Raw genomic sequence first — 25,627 nt, 5'->3', positions numbered from 1 at the left:
GAATTAATAGTCATATAGAGTACTAACTTAATTCTAGGAAAAGGTTTCATCTACCTTCCTGTACATGATTTCAGGTGTCAGTCTCAATCAGTTTTTTGCCATGAACCATGAGCATTCCTAAGAGTAACCCTTGATGTCTCCAAAAATAAGGATGGAGTTCCACAATGACAATTCCTCCAGGACTATGATAACACCACTGAAAAACACTACCCCAAATCAGTATTTGGACAACAAACTGTTCAGAACGATTTTGAATTGGCTAGCTGAGATGAGCCAGCCTAACAGACTACTCTAGCCAGGATTCGATACAAACCCTGCACTTTTCCATGATGCATAGACTGAATGGTACAGCTCCAAGTTTCCAAGGACTTAACAATTAACCCATTTTTTTTTCTGTTCAGGATTCCCTGAAGATCCCGTTTCCCCCAAACAGAAAGAAGTAAATTTAAGAATATGATGTCCACATACCCAAAAGGTAGGGTGGGTGGTTTTTGGTTATTCAATGGGTTAAGAATATTTGTCATTGTTTAGAGGGATTGGTTACAAGTTGTTATTGGTTATGGTCAGGAGGAAAATTGAACAAAGGAGATTAGAGTCAGTGTTCTTGTTTTGAAAAGAAAAAAGGGGGATGCAGATATGATAGGATAAAGAGGTAGATTATTAATCTACTTTGAAAAGAAAAAAGGAGGATGTAGATATAATAAGATAAATATGTAGATTATTGAATCTACTTTTTTTTAAAAAAAAGCCACTACTAATTTTAAATATTTTATGTTAGATTGACCTTCTTTATTTTGATGCAAATTTGAGATTAATTTTGTTAAAATATACTGAACATATTTCTAGTCTTGTTAAGGTATTGTACCTGTACATTTCATTTAACAATGTAATTCATATTTCTAGTCACTGAAAGTTATTATTAACAACTATATAGGGTAATAAGGAAATGCAGATTTGTAATTAGTCACCTACAACAGTCAAATTTGTAGCCATATTATGTTGTAATAGGAGCGGCAGGGCTGCATCCCTGCCACCCGGCCGCCCGCATGGATAGCTTATGCCCGAAATAATTACATGGAAACTGTATTCTTTTAAGCACTGCCTGGCCCATTATTTCCAGCCTCTTATTGGCTAGCTCTTACATATTGAACTAACCCATTTCTAATATTTTGTGTAGCACCATGAGCTGACTTACCAGGAAAGATTCTAGCCTACATCCGTCTGGGGTCAGAGAATCATGGCGACTGACTGACTCGGCATTCTTTCTCTCAGAATTCTGTTCTGTTTACTCCACCTATCTAAGCTGCTGTCCTATCAAAAGGACCAAGACAGTTTCTTTATTAACCAATGACCTTCCTCCATCAATATTAGGTATGTTTTCAAGGTCAAACAGAGATATATTTTAAAAGATAGTTTGTCTCCAAACACTTCAGAGATCTTCAGATTATGGCATTTAAAATATTTTAGTAATGTAGGTTCTTTTTTATGCCTTTTTATTTTAGAAAAAAGGGGAAATGTAGTGATATATTATTAGTATTATAATAAATAAAGATTGCCTGAAGATCAGAGTTTAAAACAGCCATACTAGTCAGCATATAGGCCAGGCAATAGTGACACACACCTTTAATTCCAGCAGCCACACTAGTTAGCCATACAGACCAGGCAGTGGGGGCAAAAACCTGTAATCTCAGCAGCCACATTAGTCATACAGATTCAGTGGTAGCGGTGCACACCATTAATTCCAACACTAGAGAGGAATATAAGGTTGGAGGAGACAGGTCATACTCTCAGTTTCAGCCTGAGGATTTGTAGAGGCAGGATCACCCATTTTGGTCTGAAGTAGAAGTAACAGCTAGTGGCTGGATTCTTTGTTTTTCTGATCTGCAGCTTGAACCCCAAATTCTCTCTCTCCCTCAGTTTTTATTATTCATACCACAATGCTTTATACTACATATGCTTTCTGAAATAGTGCCATCATTCATCTAGCAACCTTTAGCTATTCTCACTTTCAAACATTTACCAACATTCAGCTGCTCACTGAAAACTAAATATTAACATCTAGCAAAACCCTTAGCGAAAGGTCAGAATAGACTCCATATACAGTTAAGAATTTGATACAGAAGAAAAACATAAAGCCCTAAATTCTCAAGTGCCAGGACAACTTAATGTGGAATCATTAAACCAATTCACTTCTGTTACTTACATGAAGCTGTGTGAAATGATCAATAGCAACCAAGGAGGCAGTAATTGCAGAAGCAAAATTCTTTGGTTATTTGATTTAGAGGTGCCTAAAAGCTTCTTATCTGCCATCTTAAATTCTCCTTACTATTCATATATCAGATCTCAAGACTCTCAGTGTGTCTTATAAAATCTGTCATAGTTCAATTAAGTGTGACCAGGGTGCAATATTTTGAAAAAAGATTTTTAGCAAATATTTCTAAATTTTACTTCCCTGTTGATCCTAAATATTTTTTTGCACACTTTAAATTTAGGACTTTACCTTTGCTTTATGATTTAAAGTTTCTAGGATTCTTAGTGTTAATATTCTTAAATTTAACAACTGTTTAGCTACCATTGGGAATATAGATAACTTTCCCAGTAATATTCAACTTTGATTTTTAACAATTATTTAAAAAATTGACCATATTTTTGAAAATTATTGGTCAATTACTATCACATGTACACAATATGCATTCAACAGTGAAGTGTGATTTGCTCAAATGACAATGATAATTTCCTATTGTAAGGGAAACAATATCATAGATACTTCACACTTCATGGCCATTCTTGTATGAGCAGAAAATAGTCCAAATTGTCTTTTAGATGTGAGAAGCTACCATCTTATATTTGAAAATGTTTCATTGAATTATTGTGTTAAATGGCAAAAAATTTGACATTTCTTTTTTGTTAATTTATTTATTTATTAAAGATTTCTGTCAGTCTGAAAAAGCCTGGGATAAAACCGGACTTGCTGAACATAGCAGACAATGAGGACTACTGACATTTCTTTTTTTTTAAAAGATAGTTAATACTCATGAAGGAAACTCTATTTTTATAAGACCTCTGACATAAGAAAAAAGAAAACTCATTTGTTTCCTGGTCAAATCATAAGAAATAATTTCCCTTGTTAAATGGTCTGAATTCACTCCTTGCTTTAAATTGAAGGCAATTTTCTTCTTTTTTCCCTTCTGCTTATAATAAAAGGCTATTGGGATTTTTGAAAGCAGTCTGTAAGCAGTCTCTCCATCAAAACAGTGAATTCTCCCTGCTTCAGGGTAAGATGTCTGGCCCAACATTCTGTGTAATTTCTGCCTGTCCCTTACTCTGAAAAAGAAGGGTGCATAATGACTATCAATTGAGATGCCCTCAATCCCTTTATGTACTTACTTTCCTCCTGGATTTCTGAGCTCCTGGCAATTTGTGTCTACAATATTTCAGTAGTGCAAAATGTAAACACATTTGGAGTACAAAAGTTTCATCCAAGTTGTCAAACTGCAGTCTTAAAGCATCTCGTAATCAAGCAAAATTTGGTATAAATAGGAAAGAATGGCCGTCACTATCTTATTTCCATTTGTTTTTTAAGCAATACAATAACTGTATTTGGGATTTTGTTATTTCTGTTTTTTCCTAAAGTGTATCTTTAGTCATTATACTTTTTTGAGAATGATTGATTATTGAGATAGAGTACACTTTCAACAGAATTTTTCTTTTTAATGCTATTAACTTATACCATATTTGGTTCTAGAAAATTTTTATTATGGCATTTTTAATCAGGTATGAAAGCAAAGTTTCCCATAGAGGCTTATTAATGAAAGATAGTTTCATATTATTTCTAAACTTATTTAGTATGTGGAAATGATAGCTCAATCACATGAAGACAATAAACAGATGTTGTTAGCTGGCACTTCCAACAAATTTAAGCAGAATCAGGTTTCTGAATTTCTAGTTCTCATATTGAAGGGCTCAAGGACCCATTTATGTGCTGCTTATTTATCAAAATATCTTGGGAACAATGCAACAACCTAATTGCAGTTGTGTAACTTGATCTCATTTTTCAACTGTAAATAAAAAGTTTTCTTTTTGTCACACCATAAGGTAACACTAGTAAAATGAATTAGAAACCATTTCTTTTTTCTTTACTATTATTATTATTATTAATTTCATTTCAAATTCCAACTATAGTTCTCCCTTCCACCCTTCCTCCTGTCCCCCATCCTTGCATTTTTTCCAACCCACCTCCCATCCATTCCTGCCAATGGGTAAGGGCTCCTTTGGGGAATCAAAAGAGTCTGGCACATTAAGTTGGTGTAGGACCAAACCCCTCCCCGCTGCATTAAGGCTGAGCATGGCATCACACTATAGGGAATGGGCACCAACAAGTGAGCTCATGCATCAGGGATATTTGTTGGTCTTAGTCAGGGCCCCTGGTGTAAATGTAACTTTAAAAAGAGCCCACCTTCATTGAGATTTCAGATTGATTGTCCATGAAGGAGTGTGGAGAACAAGAAAGAACGGGATAAACTATTCTCCTTTAATCAGAACATGATATCTGATTCTTGTACTGACTGAGGAGTCAGCACTCACTTTGAGGAAGATGAACCACTTATCCATTGACACTCAAGCCACATATCTGATTTAAACCCTAACTTTATTGTTCATTTGGTGTTTGATCCTGAACAACCCTATTTAAATTCTCTAAGACATAGAAGCAATAAGAGGTAATTACCATAGGTACTTTTCTCTCATGAGGTTGTAGAAAAAATTAAATGCTATACTACAGGCAAAGTGCTTAGAACACAGTTGCAAATTAGAGTTATTCTCCTGGGAAATTTAGAGAAGAGATATAAAGTGATTCTAGCAGTATGAGTAAGTTCATAAACCATGCATTACCGGTTAGATAGCTTCTATGAGCCTGTGATGTGTATTCCATTTTTACTAGAAAGATCAATAAGATCTAATAAAGAAAGTATTGGGCACATACCATGGAATCCTACAGTTAAGGTAACACTAGGTTATTTTTAGAATGAGTACAGACCTATGCAGGCTGGGTTTAAACCAAATATTCATATTTACATCTTGTAACCTTGGGACACTCTCTCCATCCCAAATCTATTGCATAGTAATTACCTCTCAGTGAGTGATAATACTAAGAATGCAGAGAGCTTAGGAGGGATTAGTGTGGGGATGAAACAACATATTGATAAAAATAGAGGAACAGTGAATCTGGAGGAAGAGCATAGGCGGTGGGAGGAGTGGAGGGAGGAGAGACTGAGGTTTGGATGTTTGTGTGAGGAAAGAATAAATAAATAGAAAAAAAGGACAGGCCTCAATAACTTATCAGAAGGAACTATAATGTACAGATCTTTATCGTGCAGACTTATTTAAGGGAAAACCTCTAGTGAAGACCAATCCTGACAGTTGGGAACACAACATTTCACTAAATATTAAATGATATGAAGATCTCAGAGGCTGTGACTAGATGTACAGACTGCTTCTTTAAATGTGGTTCTCAGAGTTAGAATCAACCAGAACCTTCTGTGTTGTGATTGGGTGGGTTAGTAACCCTTTCTACCACTTCACTCCCTCCGCTTTAAACCCTCAGGAGTTCCACGAAGACTACAAGAGACCTTGATTGAACCAGAGTATGAAGTGAGTAGTACTCTGAACAGTGACTGCAGAGGCACATCAGTATTTGGCATGACCTCGTTTGACAGATACAACAATCCTCTCTATGATTACTATAACATTTACTCATTTATTTATTCGTGTGTGTGTGGGGGGGGGTGTATGCAGGCTTGTGTATTCACATAGGGATCCATGTGCTACAGCTTGCATACAGTGATCAGAGGACGAGTTTTAGGAGACAGTTCAACCACCCTACCATGAGAAGGCTAGGACTGAAGTCAGATTACCATGCTAGGCGGCCAGCACCTTTGTGTGCTGAGCCATCCTGCTAATTCAGTAATTCTTGTTTTAGTTGTATATTATTCTTTAAGAAGAAAGAAACCAATATTCACTTTTAAAAATCTCTTTTTCATTTTACATTTTTTCTTCATGAAAACATACCATTATTAAGATTCACTTAAAAAGTAATCATTGAATTAATTTTAAATATTAGAAGCAATTTAATTTTTATAATTTTACATTAAATGCTGTCGAATAATAAAAATCAAGAAAAAATACTTAGGATTCAACAAACATACTCTCCTTTATTACATGTTTTATTATAATATCCTTAATCAGTTTCTTTTCCTAATTTTAATATGTTTCAATGAAATAAAAGGAAGAAAATCAGAGGATAGGACAATAAGAAAGTACAAACAGAAGAAAAAGTGGAAAAATACTGTAGTGGGGGACAAAGGTCTTGTACCCTGTACAAGATTTGTCACTTCTTTGTATTTATAAAATGCTGATTGGCTAGTAGCCAGGCAGAAAGTATAGGCGGGGTGACCAGAACAGGGGAATTCTGGGAAAAGGAAAGGCTCTTTTTGCAGTCATCACCCAGACCCAGGGGAAGCAAGATGAGAATGCCTCATTGATAAAAGGTACCAAGCCACGTGGCAAACACAGACAATAATTATGGATTAATATAAGATGTAAAAGTTAGTTAATAAGAAGCATGAGTTAATAGCTCAATTTGTTTAAAATTAATGTAGGCCTCTATGTGTTTCTTTGGGACTGAAAGGCTGAGAGACTAAGGTAGACATAACCTTCTACTCACAGTGTTTTAATGTAGATAATGTGTTTGTATAATGTTTTAATGTAGATAATGTGTATAATGTTTTCATGTAAATAATGTATATAAATGCCATCATATATGACTCCATACACCAGATACAAATATTGGAAACAAGAGAAAATGAAATAGCAACTCTATTAATGATAAAAAGCATCTTTTTAGGGTAGGAGAGAGCTCTAAATATTACTTAAAAATATGAATTTTTTAAAATAATCTGAGATACATTCACATGGAGTTAAATGTGGTTTCCTGTGATCTTGGACACATTATGGGAAATTGGACTTCCCACAGGCAGGGTACCCTGCCCTCTCTTAGGACTGGAGGGGGGGGAGGATGAGTGGGGGAATGGGAGGGAAGTGGAAGGATGGGAGAAAGTGGAAATTTTGATTGGTATTATTTGTAAAGTAATAAAAAATCTGCTAAAAAAAGAAGTCAGATGTTATTTCAATAGGTCTGCCTTTATAGTTATATAGCTTTTTCCCTTGTACTTTAAATATTTTTTCTGTTCTATACATTTAGCATTTTGATTATTATGTGATTGGGGAACTTTTTTTCTTGTCCAGTCTGTTTAGTGTTCTCTATGGTTCTTTTACCTTGTTAGACATACACATCTTTTAGTTGCTAAAATTGTCTTCTATGACTTTGTTGAAAATAATTTTTGTGCCTTTAAACTGGGTTATTCTCCTTCCTGTTTTCCTATTATCCATAGACTTGAGACTTAAATTTTTAAAATTTTATATAATACATAGATAACTTGATATACATATACACAGTGAAAAACTCACTATACTCAATAAAATTATCTAATGTGATTACCTTTGATATTTGCTTCATAAAGATAACAATAGAATTTTATCTTTGTAAAATGTCTAGAGAATAGTATAATATTAAATTGCATTTGTCATTTGCTCATATCTTGATCTATTTATTATATGTAATTATGTGCACTTTGAATTTGTTTTTCCCATTCCCCATTAACTATGTGATTACCTTTTCTATGACAGGTTTTAAGTGTTTCTTTTCTGTATTGTTGTGTTTTCAGATCCTACATACCAGTGATACTATCCAAGAAGTTATTTCCTATGTCTGCTTCATGTCCTGTAGGTTAGTTCATATTTGCAAATGAGACATTCTTTTAAATGCTAAATGCCATTCCATTTATATATCACATCTACATATATATTTCCTTTTCCCCCCAAATAGCACTTATTATCTTTTAAAACACTATGCTAGTTTTTAAAGTATCCGTGCTTGGTATTGATTTTGTATGATCCAGTATATAGATGTTGGGATAGTTATACATTCTATAATTATATTGCATGTAAATAATGTATACTATCTGTCTTAGTATTGGATCAAGTTATTATCCTTGGCAAAGTTATTTTATTTCCTTTTGAAAGTATATTTTGTTGATCATGTGTGATCAATTATATACTTGTCTCTATTCCAGAATATAATTATGTTAATCTCATTCATTCCTAGGCATTAATTTAATTTCTTTACAGCAGTTTTTTTTTGTCTTTAACCTACTAGAAGAGGCAACTTTTCTGTATTATTAGGTAAATTGAAACAGTGCCTACTTGAAGATATAACTAGGGTGAGGCCATGTTCCCAGCTCTTCCAGGCGTTCTAAATGCTGTTTCTTAATGAATTCCTTGGAACTTTCTTGATATTTGTATGAGTCTGCTGGGGAAGTCACAGTTAAATAACGTTGGCTGAGTGACTCTAACATCAGAAATGTATGTTCTCTCAATACTAAATACAAGATCAAAATCAAAGCATAATACCTAGCTTCTACTGGATTTTTTTCATTGGATTAGTGATGGCTAACTCTGTCTGTGCCCTCACACAACTTATTTTCTGTGAGAGACCAACTCTGCTGTCTTTCCTCACAAGGACCTCACTCCTGTTGAAATAAGTTTCATTATTTTCACTTAATTTAACTGGAATTACCTTTTTCCAACATTCTTTCTCTCTAAATATAGTCAGAATAGGGATTGGAGACCCAAAGACACACAAGCAAACTATTTGGGGGAGTAACACAGTTCAGTCTTTAAGGGTAAGTTTCAATATGATTTTTACATATCTCTGTATGTCTCTCAGTTTCCTAGGGCTGTGGTTTCTATGGTGTCTGTTTCATCTCATCTGACCTCTCTATCATCTCCTAACTCTCCCTGTCCTTTTTATCTTCTATCTACATCACCTCCTTTGCTTCCCTATCCTCTGTTTTTCCTCTTTCTCCTCCTCTTCATGAACTCTTAAACTTGATCCAAGATTTCTGAGTCCAGTGATAGAAAATTCTAAAACTGTATAACAATATAGACATTGTTACATAGATTTTGTATACATACATGTGTAGATATGTATGCATGTGTATTGAACAGAGTGAACTGAGTCAGAAGAACATGGTACTGAACAGAATGACATGTATATTGAGCATGAAGAACTGAGTCAGAATGACATGGTGTATAAAGAATTAGCTCTTATCCATCAGATTACATATTTATGTCTGCCAACAATCCTAAGTAAATGAGTGTTTTAGTCTTCCTGTTCCTTTTTAGAGAACAAAGATGAAAGCCTACAATTAATTAAACACTGGTGGCCTTGATGAGCAATTTAAAGGAAGCCAGGAAGAGAAGCAAGAAACAGCATAGTTATGCCCTGGAGATGGCTTATAATAAGCTTTATATTCTGCTCTTACTGTTTAGCCTTTGTTAATTCATGACACATACATTTTAGAAATAACTTATTATCCGTGTTCTTCATCTCTAGTGTAGGAATGAAAGCATTTATCTTTATTACAGGAAGTACAGTTATGTGAATAATCTGCATGATACTCCAAAATATCAAATTAAATTCTATCTATTGAATGTTTTATAATATAAATTATTGCCATAAGACAGACATGATATTATATGACTGTAATCCCAATACTGTAGAGGTGATTGTCATAGTTAGCTATGTAGTGAGTTTTAAGCTTATCTTGAATACTTGGGACTCATTCTCAAAACAAGCATTGATGTATACCTGATAACTAAGTACGAGGACTAATAGGTGATGGTCATGATGTCAAGTGTTGAAAATAGAACTGTAAAACAATAAGCATCCTTTGCATCTAAAGACCAATCATAGTATTTTGGAGAAGTATGGATTTATAGCTTTATAAATTAATCAAAAGACAGTGTGGCAACAAAACAAAAGGAATATATTCAGTGACACATGGCCTATATGTATAGTTATCAAGAGTGATAAATGCTAGCACAAATGTATAAATTAAAGAATTTATGATTCTCTGCCACTAGAGATTACAGCCCAGCTGTGGAGACAATCAATTATATCATTAAAATGAAACTCTAAAGGAAAGGAATGGATAGAAAGAAGCCCTAGGTGTTATTCCTACATTAATTCCAGTCATGCAAATAACACTCTTGCTATTAAGCAGAATATATATTGAGACTAAACACTATTCTTCTGTAGACAAGATGGCAGACTGGTTCTCAAAGTTCTTCTTTACAATTAAGAAATGTCACTAAAATTGTTCATGAATAAGCCTGTGATTAATGTTGAAACTGTCTTCTTTATGTTTCTAAACCAATAGGTGAAAGGATCTATAAATATAAATTTAATTAACAGCAATACTGCAAAGCTTTACAGAAAAGCTGTAGGACCTTTGAATATGTTGGTCTTTAAAAAGAGACTTTGCATTTACCAGAGGGTAAAAATTAATTAGTGTTTTTAACATTTATTTGCCAGCCCATTATCTCAGAGATACGAAACAAATTTATTGAGCTGTATTCTGTATCAAAATGATATCATCAGATTGCATTGAAAAGAGTACTCTGAAAATGTACTGTCTCAAGTACTGATTATCAGGATGCATAATCAAGTACCCTGTCAGAAAGATCACATTTTTTTTCATCTGTGGATAACAGAATTATAGATAAATTGAACAAATAACCATACTGAAAATTCTCCCATGTACTCAAATGAATATACACTCACCATGGAAGTTCAATAAAGGAAAACAGCTACTCCCATTAACAACCTTTATTTATTTCATTAAAAGGCATCATTTGTCACTCACCTGGGAATTCTTGAACTCTAATGTGACCTTTCTAATATCTATTGACCAGATCTTCATTTTTCATAATTGAGCTTATCATAGTTTTATACTATACATAATAGACCACTAGAAATACACCACAGGTTTTCAGTTCCTTCTCATGATGAAGGAAGATATCTGAGGTGTATCTGACGGCGGGTCTAAAGAACTCAGCAATTTATATGTCTATGTTATCGTCTGGATCACATAGCACAAATGTACATCAGACTGTTTCTCACATCATCCCAAGGAAAAATAACACATGCCCAGTCTCAGAAATTACCATCTGATTCAGGATACTTTAATTAGAACTATGTTATTAAAATACATATAAACAGATCTGTACCACATTTTAAAATGAACAGATATAGTGAAATCATATTAATATATAAATTAGTTTTAGACTTTGTTTTATTATTACTTTTTGCTTTGGTATTGTTGTTGTTGTTTGCTTTTGAGACAAGGTCTCACTGTGTAGTCCAGGGTATTCTGAAACTCTTTAAGTAGATCAAGAAGGCCTGAGCTCATGGAGATCCATCAGCCTCTGCCCCACAAGTACTGGGATTACTAGTGTGTGTGCCACCACAACCAACATAAAATAATCTGAAAGCCTAATACATTAAGAGTGATAGAAGTAGCTATAAATGGTGGCTCATATACTATATGTTAGTTACTTTTCATATTGCTATAACAAAAGTACCTGATAAAACAACTTATAAAATAGCTCACTTTAGCTCAAGGTTTAAGAGAGAACAAAATCAATCATGGTGGAGAAATGGTGGTGGCTGGGCACATGACATTAGGAAGCAGAGAGATGATTGGTGGTACTCAGCTCACTTTTTTTCAGTCTGGTATCCATACCCCATTGGATGGTATCACCCACGTTCAGGGGGGTCTTCCTTACTCAAGTTACATTTCTAGAGACACTTTGAAATGTTTGTATGATGATTACAAACCCAATTAAATTGACAAGGAAGTGAACACCCATACATTGGGAAGCAGAGCAGAAAAGGTGTCTAGAGTTTGAGACCAGTTTGAGCTACCTAGGAAGTTCTATGCTAGTCTGGAGCTCAGTGTGCAGAACCAAAAAAGAAATCCTGACAAAACAATAAAAAAGAGGTAGTATATAAAAACACAAGCTTATCAAAAGTTTACAAGTCTTATCAATGTACTTGGATTAAGGAAAAGCTGTTTATTCTGTTTACTCATACCAAAAAAAATCAAGTAGTATATTTCTTATTGATATAATATGTATACAATGAAAATTGAGGAAATGAAGTATTCAAAGTTAGAAACATGAATTGAATTCGACCACTTGGTTCACTCACTCCCCTCCTCACAGTCTTTTTTCCAACAGGATTTTCTTGGTGACCTGTTTCACCAGTCAGTGTGCACTGAGATCTTACCTTGCTATCCAGGCATTCACCGTCCACTGCCCTTTCAAATCCTACTAGTTATGACTTTTTTCCTTGTTTAAATCAACTTGCAAAAAGCCACGTGTTTTATTTTCCATATCTATTGCCTTTTCCCTCCTTCTAGAATGTAAGACCACTATAGAAGGTTCTCTTATGTATCAACAGGAGCTGGAGATGTTCCTGATATTTAATACATAAATAAATGAATATTCAAAAGGATGATATGGAATTGGTATTTACTTGTTTCTTATTTTGGTTATAAACTATATATATATGTATATATATGTATATATACATATATATATAGTGTATATATACATACATACACACACACACCTATGTCCTTATGTGCTCTTTTTATATAACTCTTCACCCAGAATGCTTTCTAAATTGATTTAAGAAAATCCCTGTAGGTATTAGCAAGCAAGTTCTGTCTTTTAATTTCACATAGTTCACTCTGTTTCCTTGCAGGGTTTTATTATTTTCTTATTAAGTTTAAACTTTTGTTCTACCTGAAATGTATGTCTACATATTATATTGTACATGGTTGAAATTCATATCCTTCTGGCTACATGACCAGATATGCCACTGTATTAAAAAACGTACTCTGTCTCTATTGAACTAAACTACCCACACTTGGTGATATACTAAATATATTAAATCCCAACTGATCTTAGGTTCTTGATTCTCTACCCTGTTTAACCGATGATCTAGTGAGCATTAAATTATTATTTTTATAATGGAAACATATCTTAGGTCAAAAAGAAGAAATAGAACTTAATCAAGTGGTAAGAATATTCAAAGTAAAGATTAATTTTAAAACAAAGCAGGGAAAAGACATGATTATTAAGGCATATGGCTGTTACACATTGGTAGAGACAAGGAAAGAAGTCATACTCTAAGTAAACTTCATAAATATTTAATCTGCTCAGAATCTATAAAAATAAAACAATGTGTTCCTTTTTCTGACCATATACTGGCTAAGCCAATCTTCCATATATTTCCTTTGAAATGTTATTTAATTATCAAATTATTCTGTGGTTTGCTACTGTTCCTTGCTCCAATTGTTTGAGGGGGCTACTGCATTCAGGTTCTCCAGTAAAACAGACCTGAAAACTCTGCATGTGCATATAAACATGCATGCTTACGTACAGAAAAGGTGATAGAAAGACACAGAGACAAAGAGTGACAGAGACATAGAGACAGAGATCAGACAGATTTTATAATGGAGTGGCTTAAGAAATCAGGAGGGTAGTGAGTCTCAGAAGGAGCTACCAGCCTGGAGTGCAGAAAAGCTTATGGCATAGATGAAGTTCAAAGACAATCCAATGAGTGTTCTTTATCTTCCTAAAGGGGCTGTCTTTTTTTTTTTGTTCTAGACAGACTGGCACAAGACAACATTATGGCAGGAAATCTCCTTTAATCAGAATTCTACAATTTAAATGTCAACATAAGCCTTTAACAATGCTCATTTTCACAAATGAAATGAAATACATCAAATATTTCAGGCTGCTTCATAATCCTAAAAAGACACATTTTATAGGAAAAAACTATATATACATAAAACAGCAGTTATAGAAATGGAGACCATGAATTTAAGAGAGGGAAAGAATGTGAGTTATGTGGGAGGAGTTGGGGGAAGAAAGAGTAGGAAAAGTTGTAGTTTTAAATTATAAATTATGATAAAAGATTCTAAGTATTTTGCAGGAAAAATCAGTGGTTTTTAATATTTAACAAGTCATACTGTGCTGTATTTAGAACCAATGTCTCTTTAAGTGGATGGTGTAGTCATCGAGGGACTGATGATTGATCATAATTTGGCCTTTCTTATTTTTCTTCTTTCTGTATTTATTATTTATTTATTGTTTTGTTTTTACATCCCATGCACAGTTTACTGCTGTGGGATAATGCTCTTGTACCCTGTAAAGATTTGTCACTTGTATTGACTTAATGAAATGATGATTGGCCAGTAGTTAGGCAGAAAGTATAGATGGGGTGACCAGACAAGGAGAATTCCGGGAAGAGGAAGGGCTTAGTCTGTAGTTGCCAACCAAACACAGAGGAATCAAGATGAGAATGCCTCACTGAGAAAAGGTACCAAGCCACATAGCTAACATAGACAAGAATTGTGGGTTAATTTAAGTTGTAAGAGCTAGTTAATAATAAGCCTGAGATAATAGGCCAAACAGTTTATAATTGTTATAAGTCTTTGTGTATTTCTTTGGGACCAAATGGCTATGGGACCGGACAGGACAGAAGCTTTTATCTATGGTTTCCCCTCCCTCTTCTTCTCCTAGGCCCTCTCCTCCCTCCCCTTTTTGTGTAGTTTTATCACTTTACATCCCCTAATTTTATTGAGAAATGTGACTGTTAAGAGTTAATTAGATGTCCCTCGACTGAAGAGAAGATAAAGAAAACATAGTATGTTTACACAATAGAGTATTAGTCAGCTGTTAAAAAAATGACTTTATGAAATTTGAAGGCAAATGTATAAAACTAAAAAAAAAAAGAATCATTCTAAGCAAGGAAACCCAGACCCAGAAAGTGAAACATATGTACTCACTTATAAGTGAGTATTAGCTGTTAAATAAAGGAAAATCACACTATAATCCACAGAAAGGCAAAGTAACAAGGAAAGCTCTAGGGATAACAGATGGAACTCCCTGGTAAGAAGAAACAGAATAGATTTTGCAGGTGGACTAGGGATGCATAGAGATGGGAATAGGAGGGATCTAGTAGAGGAAGGAGGGATGGAGGGAGAGATGACTAGAATTTTTGGAGGGGCATTTGAGGGGTGATACCAAGTACAGTAGAAACTTCCTGGAACCTTTGAGGATGACCCTAGCAAGGACACCAAGTAACGGGAGATATGGATCCTAAACTGGTCATCTTCTGTAACAAGACAAATGTTCTAGGGGTAGGACTGAGAGACTAACCCAGTCACATAAATCTTCAACCTACAACCTGTCCTGCCTTCAAGACAAGGGATGGCAATAGTGACTCAGAACTTGTGAGAGTGAGGAACTAATCTCAGGCCCACACCAAGAGAGGGAGGCCATGCCTAATAGTGCCTCGTTAGGAAATGGAAGCTGAATGACCCATATACAGACCTATGGTAGAACAGAACACAACTGTCCAAAAAGAAAAGTCGGTAAAATCATTCCTAATGATATTCTGATATACTCACATATTGGTACCTAGCCCAGTCATTACCAGAGAGGCTTCATCCAGCAACTGATGGGAGCAGATGAAGAGACCCACAGCTAAATTTTAGGTGAAGACAAAAGGTCAGGGAACCCTCAGAAGAGGGGGAGGAATGATTGTAGTCACCAGAGGGGTGGAGAACACCAGGAGAACACAGCCCATAGAACAATTAAGCGAGGCTCCTAGAGGCTCACAGAGAGTGGAATCAGAGTCCTATGCATATACGTTGTGATTGTCATCTGGACATTTTCCTGGGACTCCCAACAGAGAGAGCGTGGGTGTCTCTGACTCTTTTGCCTTCTTTAAGGATCATTTTTCAACTACTAAGTTGTGTTTCCCAGCCTTGATATGAGGGTTTGTGGTTTTGGTGGATATTTTAGGAGGCCTGCTCTTTTTTGAAGAAAAATAGGGGAGCAGTGGAGGTGAGGAGGAATTGGGAGGAGTGGAGAAAGGGGAGTCTGCAGTCAGGATATAGTATGTGAGAAAAGAATAAATAAAAAGAGAAAACAATGTTTAAAAAGGTGCCTTTCTTTCTTTTTTCCTTTACTTAATCCTTTTTAATTAAAAAGAAATCATGGGCTTCCCTGTGACAGTGACAGAGTCTAAGATTTCAGTATTTAAAATAGGAGAGACGGCTCTTTTACTTATCTTTCCAAGGTCTACTTTACAGGAAAATTCACACCATTTGCTTCCCCATAGCTACTAAATTTACCTGGTGTATGATCAGAATCAGGGTTCAAAGCTTCAGTAGGAATTGTGCTGCCAATGGCCCAATCCAAGTCGTCTTCAGGATCTTGGGTGAGACCACAAACTACAGTCCAGTCTTCAGATGCTGTTTCAAAATTGCAGCTTCCTGCTGTGCTCACGTAATAACCTAGGAAACAAGATAGCCATATAAGCTTACAAAATGTCTACAATCTTCTATGCCCCCACTATATTTTTTATGATTCAAATCATTTTATAATAGTTTTGTTTTTAATTTTGAAACATTTTACGCGCGCGCGCGTGTGTGTGTGTGTGTGTGTGTGTGTGTGTGTGAGAGAGAGAGAGAGAGAGAGAGAGAGAGAGAGGAGTGTGTGTAGAGAGAGAGAGAGAGGAGTGTGTGTTTGCATGAGGTAGGCTTATGCCATGGAGTGTGTGTCGAGGTCAGAGGACAGGCTCAGGTTTCGGTGCTTGCCCACCCTCTTGTTTGAGACAGCATCTTTTTCTCTTTGCAGCTCCCTAAGTGTTACACAGACAGATTGAATTCTTATGTTATTTAACCAATATGCATCAACTGAGATAGCCATCAGCAATTCCTTTCTTTTAAAAGGATGGTTTCTGTTATCCCTTAAATTTCTTCTTGCCCCTATCCTTTTCTCAATAAAACACCAATCTTAGCTCATGAAACCTTAATCAGCAAAAAGCTCTGTGTTAAATGGATGCCAAAGTCAAAACACACTGAACTAATGCTCTCTTACACCTTACTGAGTTCCTAAGAGAATTTCTATAAAAAAATATTTTAATTCTTTACAAACTGTTTCATTTTATCCCTAAAACAGCAAGAGTTTTAGTCATTCTTTTCTTCTTTTACATTATTTTAATTCATTTTAATGACTACATAATCTATTATCTTATGTGCTTATTTATGGACTTTGATTCTTATGCATGTCATGCTAGCATTCCATAATACAGAACAGATTATCTGATGCAAAGACGCAATGAACTCACCAATACCAGCGTTTAGTCACCATATCATCAACTATTCAAAACCTTCTTGTACAAACCCAGGACTGCTATGATACTTTCACACATGGGGTCTGCGCTATTTGTATTTCCATGTAACTCAATCCCCGATTCATAAACCTAAATGCTTTTGTTCCACTCCCTAACCCCTTGGATAATATTGTTCCTCCTGGCTCGACTAACGTATTGTAAGACCCCTTCAGCTTTCAAGACACACAAGTAACTAAGACATATTTTCTTACATTTTTCCTACCCATCTTAAAACAAGTGAATTTTTTTTTTATTTGAGCTATATATTTTTCTCTGCTCTTCTCCCTTCCTCCCCTCCCTTTCTACCCTCTCCCGTGACTCCCACACTCCCAATTTCCTCAGGAGATCTTCTTGCCTTTCTGGCTAAGATCATGTGTAGTATCTCTTCTTATCAGTTTAAAACAGGCGAGTTTTTGTCTTCTAAAGTGAATCTCTGCCTCTTATCTGGACTCCTCATTAAAAATTTATTCCTCTTCTACAGCTCATCTCCTTTAAGGTCATGTTTTTTGGTCTTTCAATGCACATCCCCTGCCAATTTGTTTATAATAACTTACACTGGTCTTCCACCTTCATTTTAAAATGTACTTATTTAGGTTTTTCACTCTGTTTATCCTCACTTGTTATTTCCGTATACTTTTAAATAAGTGTCCTGCAAACATGCACACATTGTGAAATAGAGACTAACATATTTAAATATTTCTGGAACATTCCATTTGGAATATACCACCATCACTTCCAAACCTTTGCAGTGTTCTCTCCAAATATGCCCTCTGTGAGATTTCCACTTAGCATGAATCTATCTCTTTTTGTAAAGGCTCAAACTCTGGAGTTACTATTGGTCTTATATCCATATTTATATACCAAACATGTAACCAGTACCTGGATATTTTTCCTTTGAGAATTTGCGTGTGGATCCCCTTGTTTGATGATTCATGACAACCACCCTGGCTCAAGCCCATGATTATTTTAGAGATGTCTTTAGCACAGGCTTCATCTTACCCACCTCACAAACTGAAGCTACATTAATCACCCTTAACACTGTTCTTGTGTTATTTTATCTTGCTTAAAATAGTCCATTTTTTTTTGCACACAGTGTGAAAACACTCTTCTAAATCCTAGTGTTGAATATGATAACCTTTACTTGGATGATTTTTTTTTAGGATCAATCTGTCTCATCCTTACAATTGTCTCAACCTCAACCATGTGTTAGATCATCTCTCTAAAATAAACTGACTTTACTAAACATTTATGCTAAGACCCATATCTATATTTTTAAAAATACTCTACCAGCTGTTGGTTACTCTTTTCTTAACCATTTTTTATATGTCTTACTTAAGATAAAACCGTTCCTTTATTTTTATTTTATTTGTATGGGTGTTTTGCCCGAATGTATATCAGTGTACCATATGCGTGCAGCAAGACAGAACATTTTAATCTAAGTAACCACCTTTTCCCACTGAAGAATGTGTGTCAAGCTGAAACATCCCTTTCCCCGGGTGGCTCATGATTCAACTAGTCAAGTGTGATATGAACTTTCTTTTCCTTCTCTTGGTTAGTTTAGGCATAGTTTGGAATGAAAATCTAGATAACAGTATTTTCAACAAATGATGCTGGTAAAACTAGATGGCTGCATATACAAAATCATTATTTATCACCCTGCACAAACATCAACTCTAAAAGGATCATAAAAACTGGCTACAGTAAACCTCAGAAAAGAAAATAGGGAAGGGCCTTGAATTCATTGATACAGGAGAAGACATTCTAACCAGAACACTGTTAAAATAGGCATTAAAATCAACAATTAATAAATTGGTCCTCATAAAACTGAGAAGCTTCTGTAATGCACAGGACACAAACATTCAGATAAGGAAGCAGCCTATAGAATAGGAAAATAGTTTTATTAACTACACATTCAATATAGAGCTAACCTCATATATATTCAAGAAAATAGATATCAAAAAACAAATAACTCAATTAAAATATGGAGTACAGATCTAAATAGGTTGTCAACAGAATAAACTCAAATGACTGAGAAATATGTAAAGAAATATTCAATGTCCATAGCCATTAGGGAAATGCAAATCAAAACTACTTTGAGATTCAATCTTACACCTGTCAGAATGGGTAAAAGCAGCCAAACAAATGACAGCTTCTGCTGGCAAGAATGTGAAACAAGGGAAACTCTCATCCACTGATGGTGGAAGTGTAAACTTTTACAGTTACTATGGAAATCAGTAGGGTGGTTCCTTAGGAAGATGGGGATTTTTCTACCTCAAGACCCAGCTATACTACTCTTGATTATACACCCAAAGGATGCTTCATCCTATCCCAAAGACCTCTGCTCAAGTATGTTCTTAGATGCTCTATTCATAGTAGCCAGTAAAGAAAAACAACTTACATGTCTTTCAACAGAAGAATGGATAAAGAAAATGTGCTTCTTTCACATAATGGAGTATTATTTAGGCATTTAAATATGACAACAGAAAATTAACAGATAAATTATTGTAACTAGAAAAAAATCATTTTGTGTGAGATATTGCAGACCCAACAGACAAATACAGTTTCTATGTACTTCTATGTGCATATGAGCTATTAATTCAACGATTACTAAGCTACAATCTGTAAAATCATCAATCAAAAGCACCTGTAGAGTATGCAAGTAGGGCTGGCAGACAGATCTTGTTAGGAAAGCAAAATAGAATTGATAGTTAATTGGTAGGAATAAGGAGGGAGAACTGGAATGGGAAGATTCAGTGGGAGGGGGTGAGGTAAGGAACACAGGGAGAGACAGCTAAAATTAAGAGCCACTTGAAGAGTAGTATGGAAACCCAATACAGTAGAAACGTCCTAAAATAAACACCTACATAAAAGCAATTTAAATGAAATTGCCAAATAATGGAGAGACAGAGTCCAAGTGGTCCATTTCTTATCACAAAATCAATCTTCCAGCACAAGGACTGGGTTACATCTGAGTTGCTGATTAAAGAGGTCTCATGGCAATGCCCAGTCAACCCAAGTTGTTGCCAAGACTATAGCCTGCTCTCCACAAACTGAGGGCAAGTCCCCATTGCTGATGACACCTACACAACTCATTGAACATGTAGAAAACAAGCTGTGCCTATATAGGTCCCTTCATCCGTTGGTTCTATCATCCTTGGCACAAGAAAGAGCTCTGCATTCTACAAAGAAAGAAACAAACACAAAGCTAGCTAAAATTCTTTGATCTACAATGGTGTTCTTTCTGCAAGATATACTCGTACAGTGGTGGCTTAAAAGTTGTGGGAGTAACTAATCAATGTCCGATTGACTTAAGGCCCACTCCATAAGATGGAACTCATACCTAGCACTGCTTGGTTGACTGAGAACCTGAGACTAGATAGAACCAAGCATCTTTCATGCACCATGTTTTTTCCATTTCATGTAACATCAAATTCATCCTTGAATGAGCAATTTAAATCTTAGGTCTCCTGATTCAGAACATACTAACTCTCAGGGTGGGTTATATGTGAGGCATATGGGGGTAATTATAGCTCCTATCATTTATTTTAAAGGTTATTCATTATTTTGCACTATTGCTTCAATTGTTTTGTAACTTTGAGGTATTGTAAATATTTTTAAGAGAGGATTTAGTTCTTCTGGGTTTTGGCATATTTGTGGTAACTAATTTAATAAAATTTCACTTTTAGACCAGAGATAGCAAGGATTTTATATTTCCAGAAAATGAATATGTGCCAAGTGTTTTAAAATGGCAGAGACTTTATAAGAACTCTGTCAGATGATGATCTTTAAATGAATTTAACACATTACTGATATTCCTTTAAGCAACAGCTATTTCCCTAGTGGTATATTACTTAGCCACATGGCAGTATAATCAGTGTAAATACTTATCAACACAGAAATATGTCCATAGTAGATTATTTTTATGCCTCATCTTCACATATTCACCTGATTTAATCACACCATGGTACAAGGTACAGGTTGCTTCAAGTGAATAATACTTTTAATTCTTGTCAACTTTCATTGAGCAGGATTTCAGATAATCTGTATAGTGTGAGAGATAATACCATGACTGAACAACTCTGTGTGTACTTGCTATAAAGGAGGAATGAAAGCATCTGCCCATCACAACACAGCACACCCCTAGCTGAGATACTGCTACAATGAATAAAAGTAGTTTATGAAAAGACAGCATTTTAAGTTTAATCATTCAGTCTTTTAAATTACTTATCTTACTTCTTACAAATGATGCATTTCTGCAACAGGAGGGATAGAAACAGAGTTTTACATCTGCTGTCAGCCTATAGCAAAACTGAGTCATAAGAATAACTGCATTTTTGTTGTTGTAGTAAAAATGGTCATGAGACACAAACTATGATTGAACCTCAGCAACAATCTACAGAGGAGCAAGAATTAGGTATAGGGTAAGAGATTATGAAGAAAAGATAAAAAAAAAAGAAAAGATAAATCTTGATAGAAAAGGGAAATAGAATACATACTTATGGATGGATGAGTGGGTTTATACCTGGCGAATCAAAGAGGGTTGGGGTGGAGACGGGCTCAAAGGGGGATACAGGGAGAGATGGCTAAAATTAAGGGCCTTTGGAGGAATAGCATGAAAATCTAATATAGCAGAGGCTTCTTAAAATATACACATATATGAAGGGCATCTAAATGAAATTGCAAAATAATGGGGTTGGGTGAATCCCAAACTAGTAACTTCCTGTGACTAAACAGAGATTCTAGTACTAGGACTAGGTTACATCTAATTGAGTTGTTGACCAAAAGGGTCCCATCGCAATCTGAAAACAATCCAGATTGCTGCTGCCAAGACTATACGTTGTTCTCCATAAACTGTCATAAAGGCCCCATTGTCATAGACAACACCTATACAATTCAATGAACACAGAGGAGTTGAGCTAGTGCCTACCTGAAGCATTCACCACTATATACTAGTATCTTTGGTACAGGAAGGTACTCTGCACACTATTAAAAGAGGAATGTAACCATCAAGCCAGTCACAGACACGTAATTAACAATAGTGACCAGTCTGCAAGACATAATAGAATGATGGCAGCACAAAGCTTGTGTGAGTAATCAACTGATATCTGATTGACTTAATGCCCACCCTATGAGATAGAACCCATACCTAATACTATTGGGTGGTCAAGAGCCTGAGAATAGATAGCCTAGGAACCTAGGAGGACACAAAATACTACCATTCTCAAACAGATAAAAAAAAAAAAAGGCCTGTTGATGGAGGAAGGTCATTGGTTAATTATAATAAAGAAACTGCTTGGCCTCATAGGTTAAAACATAGGTGGGAGGAGTAAACAGAACAGAATGCTGGGAGGAAGAGGAAATGAGCTCAGACTCGACAGCTCTGCTCTCTGGAGAGATGCCATGCTCCCCTCTCCCGGGCAGATGCTCTCTGAGGCAGACACATGAAGCTCAGACCCAGGATGGACATAGACTAGAATCTTTCCCGGTAAGACTGATGCTACACAGATTATTAGAGATGGGTTGATCGGGATATGAGAATTAGCCTGTAAAGGCTAGAGTTAATGGGCCAAGCAGTGTTTAAAAGAATACAGTGTCCGTGTAATTATTTTGGGGCATAAGTTAGAAGATGGCTGGGGTGCCGGGGACGCAGCCCCGCCGCTCCTACTACTACAGCCTAGCAATAAAATGACTCCTAAAAATATTCTACTATACTCATAGATCAGTACCTGGCTCAACCATCATCAGAGAAGCTTCCTCATACAGAAGATGAGAACCAATATAGAGACCTACAGCCAAACATTATGCAGAGAAAGAGATCTCAGAACATCCAGCTCTGAATTGAATATCTTCATCAAATTCCTCCCATCAAGGTTCAGGAAACACCACAGAAGAGAAGACAGAAAGAGTGTAAGAGCCAGAGATGATGGAGGACACCAAGAAAACATGGGACCCTAAATGAGCATGGTCAAAGCACATGTGAACTTACAGAAACTAAGGTCACATGCATAGGGCCTACATTAGTGCTCTGCATATAAGTTATGGCTTCTAGCTTAGTGTTTTTTTATAAGTATGTAAACTAGTGGATCTCCTTTTTTCAACTTCACGTAGGCTTTGTTTTCTTTCTTTCCGTTTGTTTTTTTTCCAATTCCAGTGTGTTAGTATTTGTTTTATATTTTTATTTTGTTTTACTAATCCATTAGAAGTCTGTTTGTTTTCTAATAAGATACAGAAAAGGAGTGAAATTGGAGGGGAGTGGAGATGGGGAGGAACTAGAAATAGGGGAAATGGAAACTGTAATCAGGATATATTATGTGGGGAAAAATTATTTTCAGTAAAAAGAAGAAAATTTCAAATGAGAGCAAACATAATGAAACAGAAGATGCTCATATGACCACTCCAGAATGCTAAACCAACCTATCATTCAATTCAATGCAATGTTTTATTATATGTTGAGTTAATTATTATAGAACTCTACAGGATGAATGACATGTTTACTATTCAGATGAACGAAATGAACCTCTGAGAAAGTAGATGTGTTGTAGCTCTTGGTATTAATTTAATTTAATTTAACTAATATAACTGAGGGTCTTAGTCAAAATAAAGACTGCATTTTAATAACTTCAAACATCAATTTATTCTATGTATTTCTCTAAATATCATTTATGTTATTCATAGTAATATATGTAGGTAATTGAACAAATCCACATTTCATACCTGCAATGCATCTATAAAACAATTAAAATCAATATCAGTGAATTAAACTCAGAAATTAGCATATCATGTATCTGCATGAGTGCTCTTTAAGGATGTGAGCAAAATCTTTCAAGTTTATTATTTTAAAACTTGCCTTTATCATTGACAACACATTGGTTTTATGCATAAAATGTCCTTTCAGTAGATCATCAAAATTGTGAACATTTGTTCAATGAATATATAGTTGATTTAGGTTCTGAAAACTATGACCACATCTGTATATTTTTATACCAATATCTAAACTATGGGAAAATTAAAATTATGTGAGTCAGTCTGATAGTAAGACAAAGAGAAAATAATAGCCACTTATATTTGAATAATCAAAATATTAAGTATTATTTCTTAGGTTTATAAAACTATATTTATATTAATTATACAAATGTGTGTATCTTACATCATGTGTGCTTGTTTACAAACACACACACAAATTCTCCTTTTGTAATTTACAAGTAAATAGTAATAAACTCATTGACAGTATTTGTTACAATTTAAACTAAGAAACTTCATTATGATAAACTTGAATCATAAAAAATTAAATAACATTATAATTCCATGTAATACTCTTTCCACCTGATTTTTTCATATTAGAAATTGAAGTTTAGAAGCCTACAATGTCTTCTTTATATTTAGATATTCAGTTCTTTGTTCCTAACACATACTATGAATAAAAATTCATAGACTTGAATCTTCATATAAATATTTTATATACGAAAAAATTAAAGGAAGACAATTTAATATTAGTGGTGTTTAGATTGTATACTTGATACAGTCTAGAATATCTTGGGAAGGCAGTCTCAATGAAAGATTTCTACATTAGGTTGGCCGATGGGACATTTGTGGAAGATGGTCCTAATTTAGTTAAATCGAGAAGTTAACTTAAGTTATCTGATTCCAATTCAGTTAATTTGAGAAGACCAAACCAAGTGTGGGTAATTCCCTTGGCAGGGTCATCCTAAACTATATGAAACAGAGAAAACTCACTGAGGACTAAGCATGCATGCATTCATTCTCTTTCTGTGCCTCACTGAAGACGTGACATGACCAGCTGTCTCAAGGTCTTGCTACCAGGCATTCCCAAGTATTTGGCAATAGCAACAGAAAAATTATTAGAATAATATATTTGAACGTTTTTATATTAACACAGCAATGACATTCCTTTCTACTTAACTATATGTCAATGGCAGTAGGTTTAAATTATTGTTCCTTTAGATTTTTACACAAATTAACCCAACTTTCTATTGTATGCTGATGATTCTGAAATTCTGTAGGCATTATAACTTGTGTATAAAAATGCAAATTCACAAATATTTAGAGCAGCATCCTTTTAGAACCTTATTGAAATTGATTCTTTATAAATAGGGCTAAAATATTTTTGTTCATTAAAAGTAGTTAAAAATAGTCCAAGAAGTTAATATTCACTTAAAGTTTAAAATTTGCATAAGAGATATCCCTGGTAAACATAGTTTATGTGATATCAGTGTTATAATATAACAGCATTCATAATTCAATCTGTAATTTTTGAGAATTCTTTTCATTTTTGCACTTTAATTTAAAGTTAAAATATTAGCACAGCCGGATGTGGTGGCACATGCCTCTAATTCCACTTCTTTGGAGGCAGAGACAGGTGGATCTCTGTGAGTTTGAGGCTAGCATGTTCTA

The 25,627-nt window shown here is 35.0% G+C and overlaps 1 protein-coding gene across 1 annotated transcript in view; it reads right to left on the bottom strand.

Annotated features, from left to right (window-relative positions):
* The window catches only part of Malrd1 (MAM and LDL receptor class A domain containing 1), a 583,538-nt gene that overhangs the window by 150,473 nt on the left and 407,438 nt on the right, over window positions 1-25,627 (bottom strand). The window contains exon 30 of the mRNA XM_013348957.1: window positions 16,173-16,334. Within this exon, the coding sequence (XP_013204411.1) occupies window positions 16,173-16,334 (162 nt within the window). The remainder of the gene's footprint in view (window positions 1-16,172; window positions 16,335-25,627) is intronic.

This window comes from Microtus ochrogaster, chromosome 16 (assembly GCF_000317375.1).
Source record: "Microtus ochrogaster isolate Prairie Vole_2 chromosome 16, MicOch1.0, whole genome shotgun sequence".
In the NCBI taxonomy this organism is placed as follows: Eukaryota; Metazoa; Chordata; class Mammalia; order Rodentia; family Cricetidae; genus Microtus; species Microtus ochrogaster.
Note: the sequence above shows the minus strand (reverse complement) of the source record. Positions and strands in the feature narration are given on the sequence as shown.